The 11,296-nt window shown below is 39.5% G+C and overlaps 1 protein-coding gene across 4 annotated transcripts in view; it reads left to right on the top strand.

Moving 5' to 3' along the window:
- Positions 1–11,296, top strand: part of VPS8 (VPS8 subunit of CORVET complex) — a 302,450-nt gene that overhangs the window by 38,034 nt on the left and 253,120 nt on the right. For all 4 annotated transcript variants that reach the window (XM_052647321.1, XM_052647322.1, XM_052647320.1 and 1 more), the window contains 5 exons: positions 725–792; positions 5,278–5,431; positions 5,529–5,588; positions 6,831–6,938; positions 11,203–11,283. In XM_052647321.1, coding sequence (XP_052503281.1) covers positions 725–792; positions 5,278–5,431; positions 5,529–5,588; positions 6,831–6,938; positions 11,203–11,283 — 471 coding nt within the window. The remainder of the gene's footprint in view (positions 1–724; positions 793–5,277; positions 5,432–5,528; positions 5,589–6,830; positions 6,939–11,202; positions 11,284–11,296) is intronic.

Here is an 11,296-nt window from a genome sequence, read left to right as displayed (position 1 = left end):
TCCGGAAGAGTCCAAAGGCATGCCAGTTAGGATGGTTTTACAACCTTTGGGGTTAGGAAGTGATATAAATTAAGTTATTCAATTTTGTATCTATTGGCATGCACATCTATCAGGCCACATCAGCCCTTAGGACAGTCTCATTGTGAACATTATTTATTGCGTTTTCTAGGGTAGATAATAGTAACTAAAGTATACTTTATTGAAGAAGACTGAAGGGGCAGCACATTTTAGGAAGAGTTGCATAAAAAGTTAAACTCTTTTTAAATATAGTAGATTAACTCTTCAGTTATTCAGAAAACATATTCTAACAAGCTTATTTCCCAGAGACATCAAATATCTTTTACTGTGACTTTATTCTTGAAAGCTAGGCAGCTGTAAGTATTTCCGAAGTATCCTATTTAGCTTTATAGCAAGTTTGAAAAAATTAATATAAGAACCCAATTAGAGAAGTTTAGGGCTTTTATGAATCATAGTTTGTATTTTTCTTTTATCCTTTTGAGAGGGTTTTACTTCTCTAAAGTCTCAGTTTTTAATGATATTGAACCATTTTTATTCTAAATATGGGTAAGTTTGTATGTTTAGAGTAATGAGGTCAGTCTAGGTGATTTCAAATGCTATTAAATGTGTTTGTCTTGTATTTTTAAAATTTTATAATTTTTCCCCTTTTTAACATTTGACTGGTTGTTTAAAAATCATTAAGAAAATAAATTCCTTCTCTGTTTAGTTTACAGATGATCCAACTCTTGCAATTTGCAACGACAGCGGAGGCTCTGTTTTTGAATTGACATTTAAGTAAGACTATTGGACATTTGTAGACAAATGAAAAGATTAGCTCCAATTTAATGACTTGAAGTTGAATATGAAGAGGTCTGGAAAACCCAAGTGATTGTAAATTGGTTGTGGCTGTGTATTACACTTATCTGGGGAGGCTTATAGAACATACGGAGCACCATGCCTGGTCCCCCCAAATTCTGTCTCAGTACATCCGAGTTGGGATTCTAGACTCCTCCTCCCCAAAGTGTTCCTAAACTCTGTCAATCTTGGGAACCATTATCCTGGAGTATATCAGTAATTTCAGTTTAGACCCCAGGCCCAGTTGGTTATAACCATAATGACCAGGTGTACAAGGTTCCTTTTGCCTTCGAATTGCCCTGTTTACTCTTTAAATAAAGGGAAAGACTGTTTAGATTCTGTGTAAGAACATTTATAAATCTGAGTTAAAAAAGACAAAAAAATTCAATGTGTATTTTGTTTCCAAAGTTCTTCAAAGTAAGGACTATGTTTCTTACATTTCACACGCCTCCTGACAATATCAAGTCCAAAGTAATTGTTTGAAAAATACCAGTTCAGTTCAGTCGCTCAGTCCTATCCTACTGTTTGTGACGCTATGGCCTGCAGCATGCCAGGCCTCCCTGTCCATGTCCATTGAGTCAGAGATGCCATCCAACCATCTCATCCTCTTTCGTCTCCTTATCCTCCCACCTTCAATCTTTCCCAGCATCAGAGTCTTTTCAAATGAGTCAGTTCTTCGCATCAGGTGGCCAGAGTATTGGAGTTTCAGCTTCAACATCAGTCCTTCCAATGAACACCCAGGACTGATCTCCTTTAGGATGGACTGGTTGGATCTCCTTGCAGTCCAAGGAAACTTCAAAAGTCTTCTCCAACACCACAATTCAAAAGCATCAATTCTTTGGTGCTCAGCTTTCTTTATAGTCCTCAAGTCTCATATCCATACATGACCACTGGAAAAACCATAGCCTTGACTAGATGGACCTTTGTTGACAAAGTAATGTCTCTGCTTTTTAATATGCTGTCTAGGTTGGTCATAGCTTTCCTTCCAAGGAGTAAGCGTCTTTTAATTTCATGGCTGCAGTCACCATCTGCAGTGATTTTGGAGCCCCCCCAAAAATAGTCAGCCACTGTTTCCACTGTTTCCCCATCTATTTCCCATGAAGTGATGGGACCGGATGCCATGATCATCGTTTTCTGACTGTTGAGCTTTAAGCCAACTTTTTCACTCTCCTCCTTCACTTTCATCAAGAGGCTTTTTAGCTCCTCTTCACTTTCTGCCATAAGGGTGGTGTCATCTGCATATCTGAGGTTATTGATATTTCTCCCGGCAATCTTGATTCCAGCTTGTGTTTCTTCCAGTCCAGCGTTTCTCATGATGTACTCTGCATACAAGTTAAATAAGCAGGGTGACAATATACAGCCTTGACGTACTCCTTTTCCTATTTGGAACCAGTCTGTTGTTCCATGTCCAGTTCTAACTGTTGCTTCCTGACCTGTATATAGGTTTCTCAAGAGGCAGGTCAGGTGGTCTGGTATTCCCATCTCTTTCAGAATTTTCCACAGTTTCTTGTGATCCACACAGTCAAAGGCTTTGGCATAGTCAATAGAGCAGAAATAGATATTTTTCTGGAACTCCCTTGCTTTTTTGATGATCCAGCAGATATTGGCAATTTGATCTCTGGTTCCTCTGCCTTTCCTAAAACCAGCTTGAACATCTGGAAGTTCACGGTTCACGTATTGTTGAAGCCTGACTTGGAGAATTTTGAGTATTACTTTACTAGCATGTGAGATGAGTGCAATTGTGTGTTAGTTGGAGCATTCTTTGGCATTGCCTTTCTTTGGGATTGGAATGAATACTGACCTTTTCCAGTCCTGTGGCCACTGCTGAATTTTCCAAATTTGCTGGCATATTGAGTGTAGCACTTTCACAGCATCATCTTTCAGGATTTGAAATAGCTCAACTGGAATTCCATCACCTCTACTAGCTTTGTTCATAGTGATGCTTCCTAAAGCCCACTTCACTTCACATTCTAGGATGTCTGGCTCTGGGTAAGTGATCACACCATTGTGATCATCTGGGTTGTGAAGAACTTTTTTGTACAGTTCTCCTGTGTATTCTTGTGGCCTCTTCTTAATATCTTCTTCTTTTAGAAGCATACCATTTCTGTCCTTTACTGAGCCCGTCTTTGCACGAAATGTTCCCTTGGTATCTCTAATTTTCTTGAAGAGATCTCTAGTCTCTCCCACTCTATTGTTTTCCTCTATTTCTTTGCACAGATTGCTGAGGAAGGCTTTCTTATCTCTCCTTGCTACTCTTTGGAACTCTGCATTCAAATGGGTATATCTTTACTTTTCTCCCTTGTTTTTCACTTCTCTTCTTTTCACACCTATTTGTAAGGCTCCTCAGAAAGCCATTTTGCTTTTTTGCATTTCTTTTTCTTGGGGATGGTCTTGCTCCCTGTCTCCTATACAGTGTCACTATCTTCCATCCATTGGGCACTCTCTCAGATCTACTCCCTTAAAACTATTTCCCGCTTCCACTGTACAATCATAAGGGATCTGATTTAGGTCATATCTGAATGGTCTAGTGGTTTTCCCTACCTTCTTCAATTTAAGTCTGAATTTGGCAGTAAGGAGTTCATGATCTGAGCCACAGTCAGCTCCCAGTCTTGTTTTTGCTGACTGTATAGAGCTTCTCCATCTTTGGCTGTAAAGAGTATAATCAGTCTTATTTTGGTGTTGACCATCTGGTGATGTCCACGTGTAGAGTCTTCTCTTGTGTTGTTGGAAGAGGGTGTTTGCTGTGATCAGTGCATTCTTTTGGCAAAACTCTATGAGCCTTTGCTCTGCTTCATTTTGTACTCCAAGGCCAAATTTGCCTGTTACTCCAGGTGTTTCTTGACTTCCTCCTTTTGCATTCCAGTCCCCTTTAATGAAAAGGACATCTTCTTTGGGTGTTAGTTCTAGAAGGTCTTGTAGGTCTTCACAGCACCATTCAACTTCAGCTGCTTCAGCATTACCGCTCGGGCCATAGACTTGGATTACTGTGATACTGAATGGTTTGCCTTGGAAGCGAACAGAGATCATTCTGTTGTTTTTGAGATTGCACCCAAGTACTGCATTTCGGACTGTCTTGTTGACTATGATGGATACTCCCATTTCTTCTAAGGGATTTTTGTCCGCAGTAGTAGGTATGATATGGTCATCTGAGTTAAATTCACCCATTCCAGTCCATTTTAGTTCGCTGATTACTAAAATGTCGACATTCCTCTTGCCATCTCCTGTTTGACCACTTCCAATTTGCCCTGATTCATGGACCTAACATTCCAGGTTCCTATACAATATTGTTCTTTATGGCATTGGACCTTGCTTCCATCACCAGTCATATCCTCAACTGGGTGGTGTTTTTGCTTTGGCTCTGTCTCTTCATTCTTTTGTCATTATTTCTCTACCCTTCTCCCATTGCATGTTGGGCACCTACAGACCTAGGGAGTTCATCTTTCATTGTCCTGTCTTTTTGCCTTTTCATACTGTTCATGGGGTTCTCAAGGCAAGAATACTGAAGTGGTTTGCCATTCCCTTCTCCAGTGGACCACATTTTGTTAGAACTGTCCACCACGACCTGTCTGTCTTGGGTGGCCCTACACGGCATGCCTCAGTTTCATTGAGTTTGACAAGACTGTGGTCCATGTGATTAGATTGGTTAGTTTTCTGTGATTGTGGTTTCTGCCTGTCTGGCCTTTGATGCCCTCTCTCAGCACCTAGCGCAGCACTGTTGATTTATTCAGCTGATGTTTATTGGCTATCCCCTATGTGTAGGCATTGTTCTAGATACCAGCGTTATGGCTGTGAACCGGTCAAGGTTGCTACTCTGGTAGAACTTACATTCTAGTTGGGGTGGGGGTGGGGAGACAGTCAATAAACCAACACATAAATAACTTTAAGTATGAGTGCTGTGAAGAAAATAAGACAGATCAGTGTGCTGGAGTGCATTTGAGAATCATTTAGGAAGGCTTCTCTCTGAAGGTGAGATTTAAACAAAAACCTGGATGATAATCTAGTCAACAAATGAAAAGACCTGGAAGAAGTGTTCCAGCCAGAGGGATATTCGAGCACAGAAACTTCGAGGTGGGCACACCGTGCCCTGCTGGAGCAGCGGACAGAAGGCCACTGTGGCTGGAGCACGTGAGCAGGGGGAGAGGAGTGCAGGCAGGAGAGAGATCATATAAAATCGTACAGGATGTTTTAAACCTGGTGAGAGTCGATTTTATTTTGTGTACAGTGGTAAGCCATTGGAGAGGGAGAAGCCATAGGAGAAGGTGGTAAATCTGACCCTACGATGAAAAGGACACGCTGATGTTATGTGGAGTTTGGATTGTTGGGGGCAGGAGTAGGAATCAGGAGGCTTTTGTAGTCATCTGCTGTAGAGATTTAGTGCCTTGGATCATTGCTAAGATGATTCTGCATTTTGGGTTACATTTTCAGGAGAGTGATGGGAGTGAGAACTTGTGAATCTCGATGCCTGTTTAGCGGTTCCAAGGGTGAAGTTTGCTGTATTGAACCTCTCCACTCTAAGCCCGAGTTGAAAGATCATCCCATCACACAGTTTTCCTTATTGGCCATGGCATCCTTAACAAAGGTATTTAGAAGATGAAGCTTATAACTTAGAGACTTTGAATACCAAAAATCTGAAAATTGCAGGGTAAATAGTGAAAATGTATTTTTTCTCCCTAAAGATACTGGTCATTGGATTGAAGCCATCCTTGAAAGTGTGGATGACTTTTCCTTATGGACGGGTGAGTAAATCTCCATCTTATGGGCAAAAAGACCATGTTGGGAGGTTGGGGAAGATGATTCATGAGTGGTGAATTCTGTGAGGCTGTCAGAAAGCTAGATAGAGTGGAAATCAGCTCTCTGTCTGCTTACCTTGATGTGACCAAAACTGTCAGCTGGCGACCAGAGCAGTGTCCTGGGGATCACAAGATCTATACTTCCCTTCCTTTATTCTGTTAAGTGTTCTCTCATGAACAGCGGCTGCTTTGATACTGAACTACTGAGGGAGAGCACCCCACCGTAATATAGTGTGAATTGCTCTGACGTATTCTTTCTGGGGTTTCTTCTGCCTGTGATATTTCATTTTGGGGGATGCTTCTCGCAATGTATTGTGCACACCTTGGTATCTCTTCCTTCCTGCTTGGATGCTTTCAAAGTGATGTTTTCTTCCAGTGAATATGTAAGGAGAGGCGTGGATGGGATGGGATGGAGAATGACGGTGTAGAACCAAGACTAGTCCAGAAAGTAGGCCCTGTAACGAGGGAGCTCACTCTTCAGTTTTCTTATTGGTACTCTATCTCTGGGCCCCAGGGGAAGCAGTCCTGCCCTTTCAGATGGTAGAGCCTGCTCAGATTACCATTAACTGTTCTTAGGTGACCTTCATTGGCTAATTGAGATTTATCATGGTATGTGTTTGCATCTTTGTTTTTGTTGATTTCCCCCCCAATATTTTATTATGAACATTTTCAAATAAATAGAGAAGTTGAAAGGATTTTACATTAAACATCTATATACCTACCATTGGTATTTTATTGTATACTTCATTATATACCTGTTTATTGTCACTCATCAAATCGTTTTCTTTTTAATGTGCTTCCAAGTAAATTGCAGAAATTAGTACTCTTTTTTCCCCCCTAAATATTCAACATGCATATGATTAAGTACAGTTCAGTATTCAAAGTCTTTCCTTTGGTAGAAAAATTTACATACAACAAAACACACAGATCTTGAGTGTACATTTGCTAAACTTTGCCAAATATAGATACTTATGTAACCCAAACTTCTGTCAAGATGTGGAGCATTACTGTCCACAAAGAAGGTTCCTTCTTGACGCTTCCTAGTCAATCCCTACTCTGCTGGAATTTTAATGAGAAATTAGGAGAAGTTTTTACCAAGGAACACCAGTCCATTGCTGTTTTAAACCAGAGTTTTCTCTTTATTCTTCTTGTATTAACAATGATTTTTTTTTTTTCCTTCTTACCCAGATGGATCCTTCCAGCGTTCCGTTGCTGGCCTGGCACTTTGTGGCAGTGCATAATTACGTGAATCCCATGCTTGCCTTCTGCAGAGGAGATGTTGTTCATTTTCTCCTGGTAAGTCCTAATATGATGCTACATCTGTGCTGAAGTCCTTTGTCACAGGTTATCATTCTGATTCACCAGTAATTTAATGTTGTGTCAAAGAAATATACTATTGTAATTCTTTGGAGAGAGAATGACCTATTTAATTTTTGAGGCTTTAGTGGTTAACATGGTAAACCCTCAGCTCCATGCCGCCTCATGGTATATTTCTTATTTCCATCTCCTTTGACTAACAAATAATTAATGGTTTATGTGTATGTGTAAATATTTGAATGTACATATGTCTGTATTAATGGCTTACCTACCTACATGTAGTGTGTTTATTAGCAAGTATCATTGAGCACCTACTATGTCCTTTACATTGTAGTGGACATGAGGCAATTGGAGGACATATAAAACTTAATTTCTTTTTAAAAATAGGTTAAAATATGGTTTGAAAGGCAAAACCAGTATGTTCGTTGCTACTAGTGAGGACAGTTTAAGGACTCTACTATGTGATGAGAATTTAAAACTTGATGTAAGTTTGGAGTATGAAGAGATTTGTATGGATTACAGAGGCTGTGGAAGACTTTATGAAGGGTACAGGGCAAATAATGCAAGAGGGGTGGATATACATATTGGGGAAAATAAGATGAACTGAAGATACAGAGATAAGAATGTGCCTGTGGAATCTCTTCTTGAGTTTCCTAGCTCAGTGAAGCAAGTGCCTCACTGTCCACTTAGTTTCTCCAGCCTGAGATCTAGGAGATCCGTTTTAGTTGCATTTTTCTCTCTATTCCTGCTCTATCACACATCCTGCTGACTCTAATTTACTTCCTTTTTTTGTCTCCCCTATGCTGCTTCCCTAGCCTAAACCACAGGCATTTCTAACCCAGGCTCTGAAATAGCTTCCTAACTAGTCTTTTGCCTCAGTGTCTTTTTATTTCTTTTTTAAATTGACATATTTTAATTTGACATATTTTAAATTGACATTATTGAGTTAGTTTCTGGTGTACAGCAAAGTGATTCAGTTTATGTATCAGTTCAGTTGCTCAGTCATGTCCGACTCTTTGCGACCCCATGGATTGTAGCACGCCATACCTCCTTGTCCATTACCAACTCCCGGAGTTCACTCAAACTCATGTGCATCAAGTTGGTGATGCCATTCAGCCATCTCATCCTCTGTGGTCCCCTTCTCCTTCCCCAAACCCCTCCCAGCATCAGTCTTTTCCAATGAATCAACTCTTCGCATGAGGTGGCCAAAGTACTGGAGTTTCAGTTTCAGCATCAGTCCTTCCAATGAACACCCAGGACTGATCTCCTTTAGGATGGACTGGTTGGATCTCCTTACAGTCCAAGAGACTCTCAAGAGTCTTTTCCAACACCACAGTTCAAAAGCATCAATTCTTCGGTGCTCAGCTTTCTTCACAGTCCAACTCTCACATCCATACATGACTATTGGAAAAACCATAGCCTTGACTAGATGGACCTTTGTTGGCAAAGTAATGTCTCTGCTTTTGAGTATGCTATCTAGGTTGGTCATAACTTTTCTTCCAAAGAGTAAGTGTATTGTAATTTCATGGCTGCAGTCACCATCTGCAGTGATTTTGGAGCCACCCAAAATAAAGTCTGACACTATTTCCACTGTTTCCCCATCTATTTCCCGCGAAGTGATGGGACCTGATGCCATGATCGTAGTTTTCTGAATGTTGAGCTTTAAGCCAACTTTTTCACTCTCCTCTTTCACTTTCATCAAGAGGCTTTTTAGTTCCTCTTCACTTTCTGCCATAACGGTGGTGTCATCTGCATATCTGAGGTTATTGATATTTCTCCTGGCAATCTTGATTCCAGTTTGTGCTTCTTCGAGCCCAGCGTTTCTCATGATGTACTCTGCATAGAAGTTAAATAAGCAGGGTGACAATATACAGCCTTGATGTACTCCTTTTCCTATTTGGAACCAGTCTGTTGTTCCATGTCCAGTTCTAACTGTTGCTTCCTGAGCTGCATACAGGTTTCTCAAGAGGCAGGTCAGGTGGTCTGGTATTCCCATCTCTTGACGAATTTTCCAGTTTATTATGACAGTTTATATATATATATATATATATATATTCTTTTCCAGCTTTTCCATTGTAGATATTATGAAATATTGTATATAATTTCCTGTGCTTTACAGTAGGACCTTGCTGTTTATCTTTTATCTATTATGGTTTGTATGTGCTTATCCCAAATTCTTAAGTTATCCCACTCCCTCTTTCCCCGTGGTAACCCTAAGTTTGTTTTCTATGTCTGTGAGCCTGTTTCTGTTTTGTAAGTAAGTTGACTTGTATCATTTTTTTAGATTCCACATATAAGCGATATCATGTATTTGTCTTTCTCTGTCTGATTTACTTAGTATGACAGTCTCTAGGCCCATCCATGGTGCTGCAAAGGCATTGTTTCATTCTTCCTTGTGGCTGAGTAACACTGCATTTATTTATGTATCACATCTTTTTTATCCATTCATCTGTTGATGGACGTTTAGGATGCTTCCATGTCTTTGGCCTTGGTGTCTTTACATATGCCAATGTCTCTGCCAGGAAAGCTCTGTGCTCTCTTCAACATTATCCTAGCTCATGATTAGCATTGCCTTCCTTGACCTACTGACCTCAATTAGCATTTCCCACTACAGACATCGATAATACCTTCTTTTATAACATTCAGCACTTCTAAAATTCCTTATTTAACATTTTTCTTCTTCGCTAGACTGAAAGCTCCATAAGTCTAAAACCAACCCTACTGCTGTATTCCAACTACTAGGACAGTACTTAAATATATAGAAAGTCAGTAATAAATGTTAGAATTAATAACGGGGTGAAGCTTATTGTTGAAAATAAAGTTGAATATATGGCATGGATCTAGATTAGGGGTTGGCAAACTATGGCCTGTGGGCCAGACGTGGCTGGCTACTTGATTTTGTGAAGTATTATTTCATGTGCATTTGGTTATGTCTTATTTATTGCTGCTTTTGCACAACAGTGGCGGAGTTGAGTAGTTACAACAGAAATTGTATGCTCTGCAGATCTGAAAATATTTACTGTATGGCTTTTTACAGAAAAAGTTTGCTAACCTCTGATCTAGACTGTGTAATAATTGCCCTAGATTGGTAAGCGGAAACCATCACAGGTTCTTAGGTAATTAAAGTGATATGATTAAAGTGACATTTTAGGAATAGCACCGTACAAATAGCAAAAAGAACAGATTATAGGAGGTTGGAGGGAAATGAAGGGTTTTGCTCTTGTAATAAAGCAAGTGAGGTCTTTAGACAAGGATGGTTGCAGTGAGAGTTAGGGATGGCATTTTGAAGGAAAGACAAGGCTTTTCAGGGGGACTGAAGGACATAAACAAAACATTGCATTTCTGGCTGTTTGAGCTATACTTGTGTCATATTTCAGAAAAGCCTAGTTTTGGTCACTGCAGCACCTTTTTTTCCTTTTAATGTACTTTTGTTTTACTTTTTTTAACACCATACCACTAATCCTATTTTATGCTTTAACTCTGGCTAAATACAGTTATTGATGTGATGAAGTTAGTTTGTTCTGAGTATGACGGAGTGAATATTACATTTGCCAGTACAGCATACCCTGGGGATATTACTGGTTCTGTTTCAGACCACTGCAATAAAGCAAATACTGCAGTGCAGTGAGTTACATAAGTTGATTGGTTTCCCAGGGCATAGAAAAGTTATGTTTGCACTACATTGTAGTCTTCTAAGTATGTAATAACATTATCTCTTAAAAAAAAGCAGTGTACATACCTTAATTAAAAAATACTTCATTGCTTAAAAAAAGCCAAAACAATTACAATAGTAACATCAAAGATTACTAATCACGGATTACTATAACAAATAATACTGAAAAAGTTTGAACTACTGCAAAAATTACCAAAATGTGACACAGAGACAGTAAGCAAGTGAGCAAATGTTGTTGGAAAAATGGTGTCAATAGATTGACTCAAGGTTGCCACAGACCTTCAGTTTGTAAAACACACAATATCTGGAAGCACAATAAAGTGAAGTGCACATAATACAATGGTATGCCTAAACTGACAGCTTGACCACTGACCATGGATTATACCAGATATACTACATACACTTGTGAGTGATTTTTTTCATTTGTTTAATAGTTTCTTTAGTTATCAGTATTTGTTTTACCCATATTCTGAATGGAAATCATGTTCTAGGTGGATTGAGTAGGTGAGAAACTTTTTAAAGTCTCTCAAACAGTAGCTGATATTCAGGTTGTTTTTATTTCATCATCAGGTTAAGAGAGATGAATCTGGAGCGATACATGTTACTAAGCAAAAGCATCTTCACCTATACTATGACCTCATCAACTTTACTGTGAGTATTATTG

The sequence above is a fragment of the Budorcas taxicolor genome, chromosome 1, assembly GCF_023091745.1.
Source record: "Budorcas taxicolor isolate Tak-1 chromosome 1, Takin1.1, whole genome shotgun sequence".
Taxonomy (NCBI): Eukaryota; Metazoa; Chordata; class Mammalia; order Artiodactyla; family Bovidae; genus Budorcas; species Budorcas taxicolor.
Note: the sequence above shows the minus strand (reverse complement) of the source record. Positions and strands in the feature narration are given on the sequence as shown.